At 44.5% G+C, this 20517-nt stretch overlaps 3 protein-coding genes across 6 annotated transcripts in view; 1 reads left to right on the top strand and 2 right to left on the bottom strand.

Moving 5' to 3' along the window:
- The window catches only part of LOC104066008 (cytochrome P450 2W1), a 10386-nt gene extending 3315 nt beyond the window's left edge, over positions 1–7071 (bottom strand). The window contains exons 1-7 of one of the 2 annotated variants that reach the window (XM_054080433.1): positions 6725–7071; positions 4796–4958; positions 2809–2958; positions 2558–2715; positions 1835–2008; positions 713–854; positions 168–352 (exon numbers count right to left, since the gene is read on the bottom strand). In XM_054080433.1, coding sequence (XP_053936408.1) covers positions 168–352; positions 713–854; positions 1835–2008; positions 2558–2715; positions 2809–2958; positions 4796–4958; positions 6725–6922 — 1170 coding nt within the window. In that variant the 5' untranslated portion in view covers positions 6923–7071. Of the gene's footprint in view, positions 1–167; positions 353–712; positions 855–1834; positions 2009–2557; positions 2716–2808; positions 2959–4795; positions 4959–6724 lie in introns of those variants that run through there. The other variant, XM_054080434.1, reaches the window with a different exon arrangement.
- Positions 1–12652, top strand: part of LOC104065986 (cytochrome P450 2W1) — a 27644-nt gene extending 14992 nt beyond the window's left edge. The window contains exons 9-13 of one of the 3 annotated variants that reach the window (XR_008452413.1): positions 3366–3442; positions 3818–3952; positions 6007–6127; positions 9054–9246; positions 12521–12652. Coding sequence is in view for 1 of the 3 variants with exons in the window: in XM_054080437.1 (XP_053936412.1) it covers positions 3366–3394 (29 nt within the window). In the remaining 2 variants the exon portion in view is untranslated. Of the gene's footprint in view, positions 1–3365; positions 4746–6006; positions 6128–9053; positions 9247–12520 lie in introns of those variants that run through there. The other 2 variants (XR_008452412.1, XM_054080437.1) reach the window with 2 other exon arrangements.
- Positions 10263–20311, bottom strand: LOC104066007 (cytochrome P450 2K4). Its single transcript, XM_009568546.2, has 9 exons — positions 19581–20311; positions 17285–17447; positions 16941–17090; positions 16497–16657; positions 15113–15286; positions 14450–14591; positions 13728–13915; positions 13094–13235; positions 10263–12698 (listed from the first exon to the last, which is right to left on the bottom strand). The coding sequence occupies exons 1-9, from the start codon at positions 19803–19805 to the stop codon at positions 12511–12513; spliced, it is 1533 nt and encodes a 510-aa protein (XP_009566841.1). The 5' UTR covers positions 19806–20311; the 3' UTR covers positions 10263–12510.
- Positions 20312–20517: the final 206 nt, after the last annotated feature.

Genomic DNA, 20517 nt, shown 5'->3' on the forward strand with positions numbered 1-20517 from the left:
CCAGTCTCTATGGACTCAGCAGTCACTGGAGAGGAAGAAACTCTTTGGGAGTGATTTTGGATGCTTTACTTTAGGCTTCAGTCCTGTAATTCCCTCTAAAGAAACCAGCCTTTTATGGCACTGGCGAAAATGAGATGGTGTGTTCCTGGGCTGGAGCAGTTACCTACCTTGGGAAGGAAGTAGCCCCTGAAGTGGGTATCAACAGCAGTGCAGCGGGGAACGTGAGGCAGGAGGGTGATAAACCTCTGCACTTCATGGAGCACTGCGTTTGTAAATGGCATGTTCTTCCGATCCTCGTACGTGGCGCAGCTCCCAGCTTTGACAGTTCTCCCAATCTCCTCCTGCACCTTTTCTGCAAGGAACAACACAGTTGGATTCCAACAAGGAAGCCGGTTCCTTCCTCAGATTTGGTTTTGGGGAAAGTATATTTTCCCAGGGTCTGAAGGAAGAGGATTCTTAAAATGCCAACCCATGTTTTCCTGCTCGATTTCTAGTTCCAGCACACAGATAGGTTGTTCCCCAATATCATACTTTGATCTCCACTCATCCTCTCTCCCAGTAAGACACAGGGACTATTTTAATGTGACTTTCATCAGTATCTAATTACCTCAGGAGTTCATAATAATAAACAGATGGGATTCAGCTCTTATGGCAAAAGAGTTTCAGTGGATCTGAGGCCAGGCCTCTTCCAGCTTAGATGAAAGGAGCTTACTTTGAATCTCTGGGTATTTCATCATCAACAGGATGGCCCACTGGAGTGTTGTGGCTATGGTTTCTGTTCCTGCCATGACCAGGTCGAGTATGGATGCTATTAAGTTATCATCATGGAAGAGGCTGTCTTTCTTGTTCTTCTCCTTGAAAAATACAAGTGGTGAGAAAGGTCTTAAAACTGTCAGTATTCAGCAAGCTCGGGAAATACTGCGTAACACCGCTGACTATGATCTTGTGTTTGTCAACTGGCTGATATCATAGACCTGATCTTGAATGCACAGCATTCACCAAAGGTGGAAGGTTTGGAGTGGTGTTTTGGCTCGGCACCCATCTCCACCCAAAAGCAGGCTGAAGCCCAGAGGCAAATATTGTTCATGTTCTATACTCATAGACTTGGAAAAAGCCTGGTCTCTTCCCTGTGCAGAAGGAGATTCAACTAATTCTAGTTCTGAGGAACTCCTACTTGCCCAAGGGCAGAATTGGATCCCCAACAATGCGCAAAGGGACCTTTCAGACCATTTCTGCTGGGCTTTAGGTCTGTACTGACCCTTCCTTCACATAGCTGGGTAGAATGCTTAGTGCCTAAAGCTGGCCCAGATCCAGTTGGAAAAAAAGAAAAAGAACTCCGAGTCCAAATATTTTATGTTGAATGAAATCAACTGGTGTGTGAAACTGCAGAGTCTCTACTAAAGTAAGATGCAGGCAGGGCTTGGACTTGTACAGACGATTTATCATTCGAGTACGTTAAGTGTATCATTCATCTTGGAGCAACAGTATCAATGATTAATTGATTTGTTGTTGTAAAAAGAAAGGCAGAGTCAGCTTTCATGTGAATTCATGCATTTTCTACTAGGAACAAACGGCTGATCTCACATTATTAGTGCTGCTATTTCAGGAGCAGACTGAGACAGTGGCTTTCATATCTTAATTTTGACACAAAAAGCCCTGCTGTAAATTACACCAACTGTAAGAGACTGGACTCTGATTTCCATACCACTAGAATAGCAGCCTTGATTTCAACAGGTTTACATTGCATTCCTGAAATCAAGACTCAGCAACTGTTTTAGCTAGAAAATCCAGAGGAGACACTGCAAACAGAGAGCAGAAATAAGCAGTCAAATACCTCTTGTTGCTTGAATATCAGTGCATCAATGTAGCTCCTCACGCTGTTCTCGTTGATATCCTCTCTGCTCGCCTTCATGTATTGCCTTAAAATGGCACGCACATCTTCTATTTTCCCAAGCATGATCTTGTGGGTTTTGAAAAGAAATCCAAGGAATGGGTAAAAATTGAAATACTAGTGAGGAAGTAAAAAAAAAAAGGAGAAGCATTAAGTCTGCAGAAGTATCAACATGATGGATACTTTCTTCTGAATGCATGACCTATCAGGTGAGTTTTGTATTCTAGTAGTAATACCTTAGCATCCCAGGGACTTCCAGGGCAGATTTTAATGAGGGAATGCTTTGCAACCTTTGAGCGTTTATTTAGCACTACCTAATTTTAAGCACTTAAAGTCTTCTATGGAAACAAATCCTCTACCAGTAACAGCCCGGTCAGCCTCTCAACAGAGCATAAGCAGTTTTCCTGGGACTCTCCAAGGAAGCAGTTTTAATGCAGTCTGTGAAATCTCACTCATTTTTAGCTCCACGCAGATATGCACTATCATTCAAAGGGAGATTAGCAAAGGGGAATGTGACTGCACATTTGTGGTGACCAAGACGGTGCCTGGAGAACTGACCATTTAAACACTGCTGAACTAAATCCTATGGTTTGTGCAGGTCACAAGTGTAATGTGCCAGTGAAAAAAAAATAAAATAAAAGTTAATCTGTAGGATGGATAACTTACATTCAAATATGGAGATCCCAAAAGAATCATAACTTCATCTATGAGTCTTAAGAGAGTGAGAAATGTTGGGTCCTTATAGTCAAACCTGTCCCCAAACAGCATGATGAAGGTGATGTTGATTGGAGCACAGTTGAAGGATGTCAGTTTAAAAGGTTCCCCTGCCATGGGAGGAGGATGGGAATGTTAATGAGATGTTGCAGCAGTAGGGAAGCGTATGAGGCTGTACAGCACCCTGATGGTCTCCAGCTCACCTTTGTAAGATTTGATCATCTCGATAAGGAAGTGAAGCTCCTCAAAAATTCTCCCTTCTATCATTTTTTTCCCCATGCCGAGGTTGCGCATGCTGGATACAGTGAATCTCCGAGTTGTTCTCCACAGCTCCCCAATAGAGAAGAACAAACCTGGGGAGGCCGTGAGAAATCGCCACTGGGCTCATGCACGCAGGAGCCCCATCACAGGAAACAAAATAGGGAACTCAAAGAGGAGGGATGTCCACAAGTGTTTCTGCTGCCCGGTTTCCCACAGATTTGGGGATGAGGGTTTCCCATTGCTGTGTGCCCCATCCCTGTATCCTCTCAGCTCCGTTTTCCCAGTCTCACCGAGCCTGTAGTTTGGGAAAACAAGCTCCCACCCAACCCAGTTTGCCTCAGCCCTCTCCTGAGTGCAAGATAAATAGGTATGGCCTTCAGACCAGTATGGGTTGACTGCAGAGCTGGGAGAGATATGGGTCTAAATCAATCACACAATCTTTCCAACCCAGTTTGGTTGCAAGTCTAAAGCCTCAAGCAAAAACTTTGTATCTTTGAAGGTTCTCCCTTTGTCCTATTCCAGTCATAAGGATATTTTATCTATGTGGGATGGGATACTTCAGTCTCCATAACCCTGGTGAGTATCAAATTGTTTGTTTTATTGAGATACCGTGATTTTGTAGAGGTTACTGAGCTCATGCCTTGATGATCGCTAACACCACCAAGCAGAGATGGGTATTTTATCCCATCAGAGCGTGTCAATAATCCAAAGACTATCTCAGATTGTCAATTGAAGAGCTGGATTCAGCACTGCACGTGTTCATCTTAGCTTTAAGGTTTTTAAATGTATTTGCTTTTTCTAGAGTAAACACTGCTTTAAAGCAGTGTAGTTTTAATTTGGAAAGCAAAACTTCTCGCTCTAAAAATGTCAAAGCAAATTTCTGAAGTACAGTTTGAATTTTTCTTTAATTTATGCAGTTTCATCTGGATAATTCCCTTTTTTTGCAAACAGCTTTGGAGTCAACAAATTGGTGTTTTCTGAAGAAAAAACGTTCCCTGGGAAAATTTGTGACCACTGTTACTTAACAGACCCTGTGAAATTACAGCTTTGGGTCACCTCTAAGTGGCTCAGACTTAGGCTGAGAAGGTAAGTGTTAAAAGACTTACAATGTAATACTGACAGTTTTCCGCACAGGTATTTTACATGTAAATTAGCTCAGAAAAATGGTTATCTCCTCATCTATTTCTTTTCCTTATGTAGCAATAAATTAATCTATTGATATTATGGTTGGGTAATTTAATTTTTAATTTTTAATCACAACTTCAGCCTCTGACCAGCATGTAAAGCTGACCTTTGGGATGCTCAATGCTAAAGCCTCAGCTGATGCAGAGGATGGAAAAATGAAGCAAAAAATCTTCTGAAATACTATGGGATGGAGAGTTGCCTTGGAAAACCTATGTGGTTGTTTGTGGGGGTGAATTTCCAACTTAAGATTATGCTTCTGCCTGAACTTGTTTCAAGTTGGTTCACCCAAAAGCCTCTTAGAGGGAGGCAAGGTGCAGGGGACCGATGATGTCCAGTATTGTGGCACCTGCCAGTGGGGGAAAGGGAAAAACCCTACAGCTCCAAATAGCCAAACCAGTTAGTCCAAAGTCCCTTTAAACCGTGGGGAAGGTTTGTAAAGTTGTTGGTGTTGGCCAGCCGTTCTTATTGACATCTTATGGAAATCAACCCCAGAATTACCATGGTGCCTTTAAAAATCCCACTCCTCACCCTCGAACATTTAGGATATGGATGGGCTGCAAGTGCGTTAGCAAAAATGATGAAAAGCCAGGAGGCAAGTGAGGAAAACCAAATATTTTCTGTCAGCTTGGCTTCAGAAGGGTCCAAGGGGGATGTTTAAAAGCTGGGTTCCCGGGATGCGCAGTTAGGCTGGCACTAAGCGATGGCATCGTCCCTCCCGCCCACCCCCGCTCATTGCTCTAGTACCGTTTCCGTTCTGAATTTGGTCAAATATTGGGATGGATGGTCTGTCTACAAACTCCTCTGTGTAGTTCACAAGCGCGTCCCGCACAACTTCGTACCCGGTCAGGACCACAACTTTCTGGAACCCAAAGTGGAGGGTGAAGATGGGGCCATATTTTTCTGCAAGCTGAAAGAGAGGTGAGCTGTGATAGAAAGGGAGGAAAGTGCCCGTTGCTTTCTGAAAGAAAACATTACATCCTGGTGCCCTGTTAGGAATGGCTGCAGAGCCGCTACCTGCAGAATGGTGCCTGTGAGCTGGAGCTCATCACAGTGAAACACAGGGCATTTTGTATGGATGCCTGGCTGGCATCCGTATGGGTTTTAGGCTTCTTGCCATGAAAGAGCCCCCTGACCCCTTAGTGCATAACTAATCTGGTTTTGCTGTTAAGGGGAAAATAAATGAAAAAAAAACCAAACCAAAACACCCAGGGTTAAAGACTGGATCTCGAGTGGCAACGTAAATCAGCACACCAGAGAAAGACAAAACCAGAGAAAACATTTTAGTGCAAATAATGATGGTATCACAGAGGAAAGCTTCGATATGATGCTCCTCTCATACCAATGACACCTCCATCCCTGCTACTAGATCAGAGGAGCTGTTTGCCCCGTGTCAGGCTGGACAGGGAGCCACAATCCAAATCTTCTGCCTAAGCAACCACAGGGTGTATGCGTGCCGCCTCTGCCCGTGCCAGGTCCACTGGCAGCTTTCAAAGAAGAGAGAGGAGATCCCCCAATACCCTGAACGCTCCCCCATCAGGGTGCCCAGCCAACAAGCAGTGATGCCTGATGCTCAATGCAATCACCATTTTTGCTCTCTGTGGGGCGAGATGGAGGGATAACCCCTCTGGAGTAATCCCAAAGTAAAAGAAAACAAAGGTAATACCAAATATAGCCTCACAGGTGATGAAAGCATGCGGAGGTAATTCCAAACCGCCGTTTAGAGGCTACAGCAGCATCTGCCCAACCCCACTGGGTAAACTGACCCCAGTCCTGACATTGCCCATAACAACCCCAGGTGCTGGGAGCCTCACCCCATGGCAGCACTAAGCCACCGCTTGGCTGCTCCCAGAGACGCACCAGTGTTTGCGGAGCACCACTGTTACAGGAGCTGCGTCGACTCCTGGTCATGAACTGCCACTGTCTGTTTGCTCACTCTCTCCCTGACCCTGGCGCAGGTCGATCCCCAAGGGTGCTGTCTGCTAAGGCGAGGAGGGAGCACTCAGCAGCCTGACCCAAACACCCAGGGCTGCGCCAGCCTCGTCCTGCACCGAAGAACACTTTACCACCTTAAGCGGGGTAAGTTGTCTTAATTACAGGTTAATGGAAGAGCTCGCAGGCTATTCATTCTGATTCCTTAGTGCAACTTTTCCATCCCTCTCTTGTACTACTTTCTAGATTTTAACATGTTTCCAATTTGTCAAGAGGGAAGTGGATTTTTGGCAGTGGAGCATCTTGATTTGGCCCTTTCTGAAGCAGCCTTGAGGTCAGTGCATCGTGGGATTCCCCTTGTCCGTTCTCTATAGCAGAAAGGATGGAAGCAATTTCATTCATTCATGTTAGTTATGTGCTAACATTTTAAAAGATTTCTAGGTATCCAAGCTGTCAAATTAATATTTAAAATCCCACAAGCATTATGTACTTCATGTACATCATCACAATTACATGAAGAAATCCCATATCACCCAGATGTCTTTTTTTAATGGTTGATCGCTCATAAATGACACTATATCAACACAGACATTGACTAGAAGAAGCCTAGAGAAAATATTATAAAGCAATTTGCACACCTTTACAATTTAGTTTGAATTAAAAAAGACAAAAAAGTTCTCACTGATACATCCCAGGCAGCTTTAAAATGCACCAGGGTCTGGGTTTGGGGGGTTTTTGTCCTACCTTCATTATTGATTTATCTTGCCTTCTAAGATCCACCAAGTGCAGGTTACCAATGATCGGAAGAGGAGTTGGACCAGGAGGAAATTTAAAAGCTGAATTTTTATAGCCAGTTGAAAAATAGAGCACGGCTAATAACACCGCTGCACACAGCAGACAAATTAATGCAGGATCAGAGATAAATGAAATTAAAAAAGACATTTTTTTTTAGTAATAATCTGGTTTTGGGGGAGTTAGGAGCAATAAAAATGCAGTGGCACTGTTCAGTTTCTGCCAGCTGGCTTTCTGTTTGCTCTCTGCGATTGCTACAAGCACTCGATTCTTATTAAGGTTTGTAGAGTACCTAAATAAATACTGCATACTCCACCCTCTTTAAACACCTCAGAGAATGTGGTCTAAGCAGTTTGCAAAGCCTGTCCAGAAGTAAAGAGAGTTTCAAATTACAAACCCATGCATGTGTGTGCAAGAACATATACATGGGAAAAGGTGCTTGGCATTCCTCTATAACCTCCTCCTCCCCCTGAGACCGCAAGGTCCTCTCTTAGTAGTACTATGACCCTCCAAACACTCTGCTGACATGGGGAAATAAAAAGGTTTCTGTGAATCCTATTAGAAACCTCCAGATTCAGATTTGGGTAGGGTTTGAGTTCTCCGTGTTACTAGAGAGAAGAATACTACTGTTACGGGAGATTTTAGCTTTCTTGATGTCAAGTGGAGATCAAAGGTTGTTAATAATGGTAAAGCCCATGTATCCCTGGGGGCTGCAGCCCATAAACCTCTTCATAAAGTCGGCTCTGAACTGCCCAGAAGGGATGTGATTTCAGACTTTGTGTCTGAAGTAGAGGACATGTAATAGCTAGCCATGGAAAATTAGCTTGGATCAAGTGCTCATGACTGGATTCATGAGTGGAATGGAAAGACAAAATTAGATTTGAAACTTCTGGGACAATTCTTCATTTTGCAAGAGCGGCTTCTAAGAGACAGAGGGAAGAAGTTAATGAAGTTAACGAAGCCAGCTGACGTGGCAGGCTGGGAAAGGAGAGAGGAGAACAGAGTTATTTTAAGTCAAAGATATGAAACACCTGGAGCTTGCATCTCTCATAAAGGTTTAAATCCTGTACAGAAGGACCTGAGATCTACCTGGTTGGATAGTGGCTCTCAGGAGCATTTTGGGAATAAACAAACAATGGAATAAGATTGTTCAGGCAAGAAAGATCTCTCTTACATGATCAGGAAACACGAGGCTAAAGGTACATTTATCCAAAGGTTAGACCATATAAAGGCTATTACTCAGCAAAGATGGGTCTTCAGCCTTGCAGATGCAGAGATGGTGGGGAAGGAAGCGGACCTAATGTGAAGAAGGGCATAGCTGTGGTTCACACAGTCGCAAAGGAAACAGCTGCTTAGTTGCGCACTGGAGCTGCCTGCACGGTGTGGAGACGTTACAGCACAACAGCCAACCAGAAGCAGAAGAAGCAAGTGTGTTGCAACATTTTGGGGATTATTTTTTTATTAGTTTCCAAGAAATGGGCTGGAGGCGACAGTTTCCCCCAGAGCAAGCCTAGGATGACTCAACCCTGCCTGCCCAAGTGAGCAAAGAGGCTGAGGTTGTAAAGACAGGCAAGAAGGAGGAGGGCTGGCACAGGGTGCAGAACGTGGGCATGGTGATGAGAACTTGCAATGGCACATGCTGTGCACCCCATACAAAATGCTTGTTCCTGCAGGGTTTTGTTTGACCGGCAGCACCCTGCAGTGCAAAAGTTACGTGTTCCTGCTGCTCTCCCGGTATTTCATCCTTGCCCTGGGAGCCGCTGAAATCATAAAAAGGCCTTTCAGAAAGAGACAAATTATTTCTGAAAAGCCAGGGCCGGGACGGGGGTCGGAGGGAGTGTATTGGGTTCTTTTAAACCAGGTTCTGAGTGCAATGCATTAAAATGACAAAGGTAAGTCAAGCTCTTGCGATGACGAGAAATTCCTGTCTCAATAATGTGTCTGGTACGTGTTTCGCTCCGGAGCTGCACGGCTACGTGCTACCCTGCCTGAGCACACAGAGCTGAGCACAAAACACCTGCCAGGCGCTGAGACCGCTCCGGGTGCATTCCTGGGGCAGCCGGGCCCCTTAGGGTGCTCGCAGACGGGTTGTCCTCGGCCTCTCCTGCCCACATGGCACTCCGCAATGTGCAAACCAGCACAAAACATCATCCACCGACCCCTAAGCGCAGCTGCTGTGCTGCCCATCAGACAGCCTGGGGAGAAGCAACCAGGAAAGCAAGAACCCTGCTTCCTTTAAATTAGCTTAAATCCCTCTAAATCTCTGTGCCTTCCCCGCCAGCCCCGTTCTCGACCAGCAGAGCATCAAGGCCTGCAGCCTCAGACAATTCCTGCTGGCTTTTACTGTGATGAGTTCCTTCGAAGCGAGGGCAGGAGCTACAGGAATTGCTGTAAGAGGCCACATCAGAGAGTTGTCTAGAGCCATGTCCCAGATAGCAGCCGGATCCAGGCACAACGGGAACTCCAAGGGCAATGTAAGTTAATGTATTACTCAGCCAAGAAAATGTTTTTTCCTGATCTTGTCTAGAGTCTGTTTTTTATGTTGAAGTACCTGGAACTGCATCTTTTCTCCAGTGTTGAAAGGCTGTAGCACGCATAAAAGTCTATTTCCTTTTATTAGCTTAAGTTTACTGCCATTTACTTTAATTTTCCATTATGCCTCTGTGATGAGAAAAGATTGGTGGAAGTAGATGACTCATCTTCTCTGGACATTGCATGGTCTTACTCTTCATACTTCTCTTCTCCATCTCCCCTTCACAGCAAACAAATACAGCAGGGTGCATGTGAAGTGTTTTTCCTTCTCCATCCTCATTTTTCTTTCCTCATGTCCCAACTTCTCCTGAAGTCAGTACATTCTTTTGAAATGGTGGTATCCAGAGCATAGCACTGTCTCAACTGCTTGTCTGTTTTCCTGGGACTAATGCAAGAAAAAGCCTTGCGTGATATCTTAAGCACTTCAGGAATCTGTGAGGACTCCCTAATTCATCAAATAATGAGTTCTGAAATTGTTGCTGTAAATCAGCGAGGATACAACCCCATGTGGAGACTTGCTAACAAAGCTCCAAGGTCCCTGGTTTCTTATATAATTAAGCTGCATCCACACATGAACTGTGCATATGATTTTGATAGGAGATCCTTTTGAATGGGACAGTTATTTAAGTATTAAAAAGGCCTTTTCAGTCTTGATTTTGTGGAGCTACAAATTCCATCATTTCCTTTAAGCTGCTCGTGTCTATGAGTATTGCTCACTCTTTTTATTGTTAAACATGTTCTGGCTGCACATTGCCGAGGGATCCCTGAGCTCACCTCTCTAGTGGGTGTATTAAAGGTGGTGCAGTCCAACTTTATCAGTTTGACCCCAAATCAACTTCATCTTGCAGCACGAGATAGATCAACAGCAACAGAGCAAAATATTTATTTATTAGGCTTCTAGTAATTAGACTGCAAATACAGAAACAGCAAAACAGACATAAGCAAATGTAGCAGCGAAAGCTTTCTTGTTACATAGCTTGTCAAGAAGACTCCTTGAGATGTACCCAGAAGCTGGAGCTGGCCCTGTGGTACAATGCATGTGCAAGGATGATACCAGTCCAAGTACAAGGTACAGTACAACTCTTAGCATGCTGCCTTTAGTTGCATGAACTAAAGCCAGTGGGGAGAGTCAGTATCTTGACCAAACTGCCCTACTTGTCTTGACTGCCCAACCTTGTCATCCCTTCACATTCTCTTCCTCCTTTCTTTCCTTCCATTTGTAGCACAGATCAGCTTTAGAAGACAGCAACTGCAGTTTTATGTTATAGGTTTACCATAACTGCCTCCTCAGTCTCTGTAATTTTCTGTTTCTCCTTTTTGCTTTCATCCTGCCTTTTCCGCCTCCAAACCAACACAAAAATATCTTCAGAGACTCACTGCTCCCTAACCTGTATCTTGTTTTGTACCTGTTTCACTACACATGAAGAAGCCTCTTCCCTTGTTCCTCTGCCATCGTTCAGATTTCACGCATGTATCGCGCCTCTCTCGATGGGTGTAGCCTTGCGGGTACAATTCATTGTTCCTACTCCTAATGGCTGCTACATTAAATAAGTCATTAATTGTAGTAATCAAACAGCTGTTCTAGCCGCAGTCTCTGGGGTGTTACCAGGTTTCTACAAAGACCCCTATATGACAGCTTAATGGTACTGGTGATTGACTTGGTTACGAGTTCTCACTTGTTTCTCCTTCCAGACTCTATTACCAGTTTTGCATCTGTTTTCACAGTGGCTATGTTCAAAATCCAATTAGACTTTATAGTGATGCAGGATCTCTCCTGGCAGAACATGAGCATTATCACCACTGAATTTGTAACTTCAGTTCCTACCTAAGTGGCCAAAGCATGTCTGCAAGCACCAAAATTTTGCTTGTATTTCTTATTGCCGTGGTCCTATGCTGAGCACATACACTTCAGTGCAGGCTGATGTGTTACTCTGCCTCGAGACCCTGCTGCCTATGCCTGACCTAAGGAATGTTTGGAGAAGAAGACAACTTCAAATGCCAGGGGCTGTGTATCTGGTGAAAAGCTGAAGATAGCAACTTTTTCTGAAGAGTTTAAAGCCCTTTTTCAGTCAAATGAAAATATTGTCCCTATTTATCCCAACACACCTGATACACAAGACTGAAGTTTGAATTAGGAGCCTGGGGATGATGATTCACCCTGCAGTCGATGCAGAGAGGGAGCAATTCAAACCTTATGGCAGTTGAACCATCCAAGGAGCCTGTCTCTCTCTGTGGAGGGTAGAGAAGATCTAGAGAGAACTATGGCTTCTAAGGTGTAAGTGGAGAAGAGGATTGAGCCTCTCTCAGCTCTCTGATGGGAGAACAGCAGTCCTGCTGTCTGGCCCCAGGCTGCATCGCTCTTACACTGCCCTGGGCTTGTGTTAGGTTTTAGCCATGATGATGAAACTATTAACTTTCAGGTCTGTGTCTGGTCATTTTCTGCCAGTTTAGGGATCTAAGCTGGCCCAGTAAGGGATCAGAATGCCAAAGCCAGCACAAACCCAGAAGAGGTGAGGGAATGGTAGAAATGTGTTTCTTAGCAGAAGCAGAAAGCCGCTAGAAAAATAGGCTCCTCGGCATAAAGTGCCTGTTGGGAGCTGGAGTGAACCTACTTCCCAAACCACTCAGATGTTTTCTGATAACTGTCCCCTGCCTGGCTCTTGGCATCAGCCCATGTTACACCCTTGTGTCTGGAGCTCTGTAATAAAGATAAGGCAGATTGTATCGCACAATGGAAGCTCAGTCTGAGGCTCAGCTGAACAACCGTCTTGGGGAGATTTCTAGATCCATTAAGTGTCTATTGTCTCCATCTGGGTCGCTGCTAATCAGCTCTACTATAGGGCTTGGACTTCGGGCTGAGAAATTCCCCGTGGAGGCTCTCCAGGGAGAGCCTCTGACGGGTTACATCTTTAGAGAAGGCTCAAAGACATTTCATTCTTTCAAACAGGCCTGAAAACTGCGTCTCTGATGTGCTGTGCCAGGAATTAATCACACTGTTTCTGAGCACAGTACTCAGGGGTGACTGAAGGGTTTGCGTGATACAGACGGTGCAAGAGCTGTTTTAAAGAATGGCATGGATGAGAGGAAAAGAGCAGTGCCCAGTGTATTCCTTCCCCTAAAGCTTAGGTGCAGACAGCTTTTTGCCCCTGACACTAGACTTGTTTTCAAGCTTGAAGAGTTTACTACACTAACTCTATTTTGTTTGATCATTTACAGGGCACAGCACAAACCAGGTGAGGCATGGGGCTCAAGGTAAAGCCAACATCAGCAGTGAGATCTAGGTCTGATTTATCCACTCCTGGAGGGGGATGGAAAACAAATTTGCGGAGCAAGCCTGCAAAGAAAAGGAACAGTTCCATTTTGGCCAGTCCTTCTCCAATGCATGCCCTTCGTCCTGAAAACAAGCAGAAGAGAAGTAAATGATGAGTACCATAACTGTTGGTGTTGATGTCTGAGACCATCTAAGCTGGATGTACAGTGTGTAGGAGCAAGCTGCTAAGGTAGGAAATTTTTCCTTCTCTCCTTCTCTCTGTAGATTAAAGGTGATACTGATTTGGGCTTAAACCACAGAAAGCCTGTAGGTATGCAAGACCATTCAGTGACTATGGGTAAACCACCGTCTCTCAGATCTTCCAAGGAAGAAGTGGTTATCTATAGCAATGGCAGACAGGACAATGACCAGAAACCCCTTATCCTATGTTGTGTGTCCCCCAACTTTCATGCTTTCCTCAATGAGTGGGAACTGTGCCACTAGCCTAGCCCCGGGTGGTGCACACATTATCCCCTCACCTATGGAGAATGGAATAAATGCCTCTCTCCTAATGAAGTTCCCATCAGCATCCAGGAAGTGAGAAGGGTTGAACTGATCTGGGGTTTTCCAGTGCAATTTGTCATTCAGAGCGGAGGTCAGCAGCGGAATAATCTCTGTACCCTGTAAGGGATCAAAGAATCTCACGGTAGATGTTTGGAGCAGATCACTTTCCTAGTTGAGCCAGGTTGCTCTCTTTTTTTCTAATGTAAAGAGGCAAAAAAGACCAAGGCATGACAAACAGAACTGGGGGAAGCTTCCCTGTCTCTCTTTTGCTGTGTCACCAGTAGCTGCGGCTCTCTTTTTGGGCCACAAAATATTCCCTTCTTCCAGATCTTTGAAGATAGGTGCTGAAGTAGCGGTTCTACATTTGGCATAACAGATTCAAACCAGTGTGATTTAATTAAACTCTCTGCTTATTCCGGATTCAAACAGCTGAAACAGACTACAGCCCAGTGCATGTTTGTAACAGCTATCCTGGATCCGAGACAAAGAAGCACATGGTAGATTGAACTATGCATCACAATGTATTTAGATTTTTATACATTTTTTCTTATCTGCTTTAACCAAAACTGTAAGGAATCTGCAGTGTAAGCTGCTAGACTCAAAACTAACCTTAGGAATCACATAGCCTCGGAAATTCACATCAGTAGGAGTTGATCGTGATACACCCATTGGGACAATATTGGCAAACCTTTGTATTTCATGTATTACTGCATCTGTATAAGGCATTTTTTTCCGGTCCTCCAACTTAGGCAGCTCTCCTGGTTCAATGACCTGGTTCATTTCTTCCTGAATCTTTCCTTGGAGAGAGGAAAGGATAAAGAAGCTCTTATCTGGTAGCTGAAATGGCCTCCAGTTTGGCCAAGAGAAAGAAAAGAGAAAACTTTGAGGGGCATTTGGGAAGTGAAGAAGTGGGCAAGTCAGGGCATGGTATGGTTCTTTCAGGTTTGTTGTTGAGCCAAGGAAGCTTGAATGGAGTCACTACAGTACACCTTATGCCTGATTCTGATCACACACCTTTATGACCCTATAGTCTTCAACAGAAACAAGATCAGAATCAGCCCCTGAGAAGACCTTTAGTCATGTAAGCCCACAGCCTGCAGGAGAACAAAAATCCGCTCTAACTGTAGACTGGCCCTTAGCCTCTCCCACTTGGCTGGGCTGGTTTATTGCAACCCAGCTGAATAAAATTCCATTGTAAAGTCAACGGTTGTTATCTCTCTGAGTACTCAGAAGAATTACCCTAGACAACACTGATTGAGCTCCACTCCTTTCCACAACCAAAGCTTTAAGCATGCAACAATATATTGTACAAGAGGTCTTCTCAGCCTTACTCTGGATTTCTGGGTATTTCATCATCAAAAGAAGACCCCAGCGCACAGTTGTAGAAGTAGTCTCAGCTCCAGCAGCAAAGAGGTCCAGCGTTGAAAACAACAGGTTTCCATTATCGAACACAGTGTGGGGTTTCTTGGACTCCTTCAAAACATACAGGTAATGGCCATAAGTTTTACAGCAAGTGATACCAATGTGCGACTGTGCTGCACCATTTTTATCTGCATTTTAGCTTTTTTGTGACTTTACATGCTTTGGGAAACTAAACGTTGAGTATTTTAGCATTAGGGCCTACGCTCTATGGAATTTGTCTGGTCCCAAGCATACACGCAATCCCCAGGTCCAGATATTAGGTTAGCTGCAATTTAGTTACTGCAATGAAGTTTATTAGTGTGCCATTCTTGCAGGAAGGTTTGGGATGATCTCCTCTCTGCGTGTGCTGTGTGTTAAGTTATTTCACCCACGTGGGACATCTTGACAACTACATCTCTTTAACCAGCAGTTTCAGTGGAGCTATGGAGCGAGTATAGCACAGCTTACTGTGAGTATGATCTTTGACGTATTCTGCTCACTGAAACTTCTGTTTCCACTCACTCCCAGTCCCTGACAAATGGTCAGTCAGAGCTAAGAGAACAGGAAGACGCTGAGACTTAGCTTTAAAGTACCTGTTGTTGCTTCATCAGATAGGCATCAACGAAGCCTGTTAAGTCATTTTCATTAAACTCTTCTTTGTGTTCCTGGAAGAGCTTCTGGAGAAAAGCATTCAGTTCACTGACATTTTGTAGCACAGTCTTGGAAGCTCCAGAGAGAAATCCAAGGGATGGGTAGAAATTATATAACTGTGTAGCAAGAGAAGTCTTACTGTTAATTGGCATTTGGAACACATACTGATATCTCAATTCACACTGCTGGTCCCTTATCCCATGCCCTGACATTTCAGGCTGTAATTCCCCCACATTTTCTTGTACAGTCCCAGCAGCTATGAATTGCTGCAGAAACAGAGTGTACTCTCTGTTACACCTCTGCATGAGTCCTTGCCATGACGTTTGAGAGACTGATCAGCTTAATCTCCTTTCAGGGCTTTCCAGCTGTGTAAGTGGTGGGACAGAGGGTCTCAGATGTAAAAGACAGGAATGCGAGCATTGTACTTATTCCAGGGAAAGCTCTCAGAGGTGTCACATCTTATGGCAGCAGGAGGGACTTGCACTGGCCACCTCCACAGACAGGCAACGTTGCTGTGTCAACATGGTGCTTTCCAAGCCAATTAGCTTGGGCACAGCACCGAGCTAACCCAGCTACGCTGCTCCGAGGAGCTGGATTGAACACGGCTTTGCAGTGTGTCATATGGACACACATGCTTTCAGGAGAAAGGAGGTTTCTCACCCCATCATCCCATGAGAGCTGTGAACACCTTCAAGGAGACCCCTAGCTGCCCTGCCAGAGAATTAAACAAACACCTGTCTCATCCTAGAAAAGTGCCTGGTACGCGGTGTGTAACTCCGATCTGTGCTTGGGTGGTGCTTTTGGGGCTTAGCTAAGTCTGCAGTTACACCTCAGAAAGATGACTCCACTGGCATTCAAAGCAGCAGCTTTATGTCAGGAAGGAATGGGCTTATGTCAGATGTTAGTTTGCTAAGATTGAGTTTCAGTGGCCAAAATAAAAGAAAAAGAAGTTTGTCAAACACAGTTCTAGGAGAGGCAGAACTAAGAGTTACTGAAGGTGTAATACAAGAAGGAAGATTTGAGATGGCATTTCAGGGCTGATCTCTGATATGAGAGACATATTGTGCTTCTGCTCTTCAAATAGGGTAAAATGGTTCCTTTTGTAAAGACTTAGGGTTTTTTTCTTTTACTAACAAAATCACTAAGCCCAGGGGTCTGGGAATCTGTGCATTGCGGACACAGAACCACACGTGTTTGGTACAGGCTGGCTGATAATGTTCTTGTTCGCACCTCGAGAAACAAGATGTAAGAGGCCAGGAAGACTAACATGGGCAACAGGATATCGCAAAAAGAACTAACAGCTAAAACATAAAATCAAGCTCTTACCAGCACCATAGGAGAGCCCAAAAGCTTGACATTTTCATTTAACAGCTTCAGCAAATTTAGAAATACAGGATCATCATATTCAAACCTCTCTCCAAACAATATAGAGCAGATGACGTTGGATACAGCATTGTTGAGTATCATCTTCGTATCAAATGGCTTCCCTGTATTTCAAGCAATGAAAACACATGGTAATGTGATTATGCCCGTTTCAGTCTAGTTTACTATGGAAATGTAGTCCTAGGCTCCCACAGTCAATAACTCATTCGCCACCCAGAATGCATAGCAAGGAACTGGGTGTCAATGTTCTAAGGTCTCAGTTCAATAACCTACTTCAGCACACGCTGAACTTTAACTGTGAGATACCACTTAGTGTTAAACTTTCATTAATCTTTATTGTTCTGCTAGACACATTTTCTGTCTCTGGATGACATTCTCGACACTCACCATGATAGGATTCAAAGTATTTAATGAGGGAATTCACTTCCTCCAGGATTCGGAACTCAATGGTTCTCTTCCCCATTCCAAAATCTCGCAGTGTAGACAAGGTGAATCTTCTCATAGTTTTCCATAGCTCTCCATGGCTGAACGCTATGCCTAAAATAAAGGTACAACATCCTTATGTTAGCCATGGATAGACGTCTGTAAGACCTTCTTAAACACTGATACGAAAGCTGCTCAGCGCAGTGTTATATAGAAAAACAGCAATCTGTAATAGGATGACACTCTGCTGTAGGAATATAAGGACCACAGACAAAGTTCAAAAATTAACCAACCAAAAGGTCACTTACCATTTCCTTGTGTCATTTTCCTAAATATGGGTATTTCTGCTCTTTCTCCAAATTCTTCGGCATGATTTAAAAGGGCATCCTTGATGGTCTCGTATCCAGACAGTACCACAGCTTTTTTGGGTCCAAAATACACAGTGAAGACATTGCCATATATCTTGGAGAGCTATCAAGGTGAATAAATACGTTCATTCAAAACCAGACCTGGACCTAGACACTAGAAGTAGCCATCCTAGGTGGTTTCTAGCTCAAAAGGACCCTCCCAGCCCTGCCTGAAATCTCCAGGTGCTGCTGTAATGCAACTAATGAGCAAGAGCTATCAATTGCCAGCATCTCTGCTTGCACCCTGTTTGCACAACAAGGTGTCTGCTATCACCGCTCCTATCAGAGGAGAAGTCAATAAAATGCCTTTGCATTCCTGTGGTGTTCTGCAGTAACAGGCCAGCGTAGCAATTCCATTTGAAGGTTAGATAGAAAACGCAGTAGCAGGCAGACCTGTTTATTTTAATGCTATTGACCTGAGGCAAGAGGGGGTGCACACATCTTTGAGGCTAAAGCCACAAACACTACCAAAACAAAGCTAAACAATAACTCTTTCGTTCAGGACAGCACTTGTCTCTAATTATGGCAACGTGGGTAGTGTTGCAGTCATCACAAAATTATTTGCTGGCCACCAGAAACTTGAATCCCACTAGGAAGCATGTTCTTGTAGATAAAGTCACGTGAGCTCTAGGGTTTTCCAGCAAATTAAATGTGAATCATCTGTTAAGCAGAAGGGTGGCTTTGACAATCCAATCATTCACTCAGTATTTTAGACTTTGTTTAAACATACTGCAAGCCATCCGCTCCAAATGTCATCTTGTTTCCAATGGGCCAGGGTTACCATTTGCTATGCATTAGACGCATACCGAAAATTCAATTTCAGATTAGAAGCAGCTCCTGTTTTACACCAGACAAATTAAATTTGTTTTCCTCAAACGCTGGTCTGACGGCTTGGGAGATAACATCAGCACCAGTTCTCTCCTCCAGCCAGGGGCAGGGAATCACAGCTGCCTCCCACCCTTCCTTTGGTCATTTCTTTGCAATAGTACTCCTTGGCATCAACCATATTTTTTCTCAGCAACACAAGTGTTGGATGTGGCAAACCTGAAAGCTAAAAGCAAGCTGATTGGCAGATTATAGGAAATTAATCTGGTGCCTTTATTGTACCATAAAATCCCCCAGTACCGCCAAAAATAGTTGCTCTTCCACGCTGGCACCCTCAGGCATACCTATGATCAGATGGGAGCTTAGGAGCAGGAGCCCATCAAAACTGTGCTCTGCACAGTCCTCTGCACCATCAATCAAGGCAGATGAACACTCTGCCATAGGAATTCTGTACTTTTGCAGCCCAAGATGTCCTCCTTCTACAGCTAACTGGAGAATTTTGATCTCTTCCCTCCCTTCTCAGGTGGGCCGAAGGGGTTCACTGCGGACTGGGTTCCCCCTGTCTTAGTGTCCAGTAAGCGCACACACACGGTATGTGACAGGGCACTCATGGCACCTCAACTGTCTCTACAGCAATCAGAAGAAATATGAATTACATTGAATTGTCTCCATCTCCCTGCAGGAGCACAGCAGACACTTTCTCACACAAACATTGCATCTGGCTTTAAAATATTTGTGGTTTTTTTTCTCTTTTAGAAATCAAAGTATCCATGGAGCTGCTTAAGAAAAAGCAATTTGTTTACCTAGACATATAAAAGCCACGCATAAAGTCTTAAATAACCCTGGCAAGTGTGTGTGCAGGGGAAGGGTTGGGGAGGCAGAGTCAAGCTTTGCATTGTAGGGATATAATTAGCTTTGGAAATAAACATGCATAAGACCTCATTTCCTCCACTGTGAGGATGATGCTCTTCCTTCCTCCCTTTCTTCTTTCCTTCTTACCGTCAGTGGGAGATCTCTGTCTGCAGTAAGACATGTCTTGATGGCAAATAGTCCTGACCTGCAGGCAGCCTGGCCCAACTGGAGTCTTCTACCTGCAGCTCTGAGGGACTCAGAATACTGACAGTATGGAGCTGATTGCAAGGGGTGGGTGGTGTCAATGCTTGTGCTTGTATAAAGGAAGGAATGTGTGTATTATAGTTATTTATATAATTTACCTCTGAAGGTAAAATCACTCTGCCAGCTTGCCTATAAATCACATATCTCATTTCTGCCCTCTATGCAATGCAAATACGATCACATCCCCATTTTCCTCATTGCATTTTTCACTTTAGGAACTGTAGGTTTCCCATCTGCCTGCTCGCTCAGCCCCTACCTCTGTCAGCGACTGGAAGGGCTTTCTCAGGTCCACCACATTCAAGTTTCCGATCACAGGAAGAGGTCGTGGCCCAGGAGGCAAATTGCAAACGGACTTCTTCAAGCTGGTACAAAAGTAAAGAAGTGTGACCAGCCCTGCTGCCAAATAAAGCAGTGAGCTAAAGCCCACATACTGCAGCAAACTCTGTATGGCCATGTCCAGATCAAAGTGTGGTATGAGCATCTTGGGGTCCCTTTTATAGCCCTTCTGTCATTGCTTGAACACACCTTCTGGGGAAGTGGCCTTACGTAGAGAAAAAGACTCTGAGGTCTTGTTTACTTGCATTTAGACCAGATTTTCCTGCTATATAAAGCATCCTATTTTATTCTGGAACCTGGATTAGCTTAAGCTTGAGCTCCTATTTCATCTACAATAGTGGGGTAAGGTGTTTGTTTTCCAAAGAAAATCTGTGTAATGGGTGGTCTGTGTGATTTCAGGGGCAGAATTAAGGGACAGGACCTGTGCTGGATTGCTGTCACGGCGCCAGGTCATGGGCCTCAGCTGGACCACTGGTGATGCAATGGAGGAAGCAGGACAAAGGGGGGAAAAGTCCACAACAGCACATGGCCCAAGGTGCACCTGGTGAGGAAGTCCTCAGGGAAGACAGGGCTGACCAAGGAGGAGATGGAATAGTGGTGGCATGAAGATGTGCTAACTCAGGACTGCAGACAGGCGCAGGTCCACTTGCAGGTGACAGTTCTGATTCTCTTTGCTTTCCTGCCACCCCAGTAAAACCATCTCCTTACCCAACACAGTGTTTTCATTGCTGATACTGTTATTCATTTTTGTCCCCAAAATCCTCTACCAGCAATCCCAAAATTCCTCTGAAACCACTTGACTCACTATTTTGCAGTTCACTGTCTAGAGGATTGTGTGCCTGGATGTCCATCTCTGT

Source organism: Cuculus canorus, chromosome 15, assembly GCF_017976375.1.
Source record: "Cuculus canorus isolate bCucCan1 chromosome 15, bCucCan1.pri, whole genome shotgun sequence".
Lineage (NCBI taxonomy): Eukaryota > Metazoa > Chordata > Aves > Cuculiformes > Cuculidae > Cuculus > Cuculus canorus.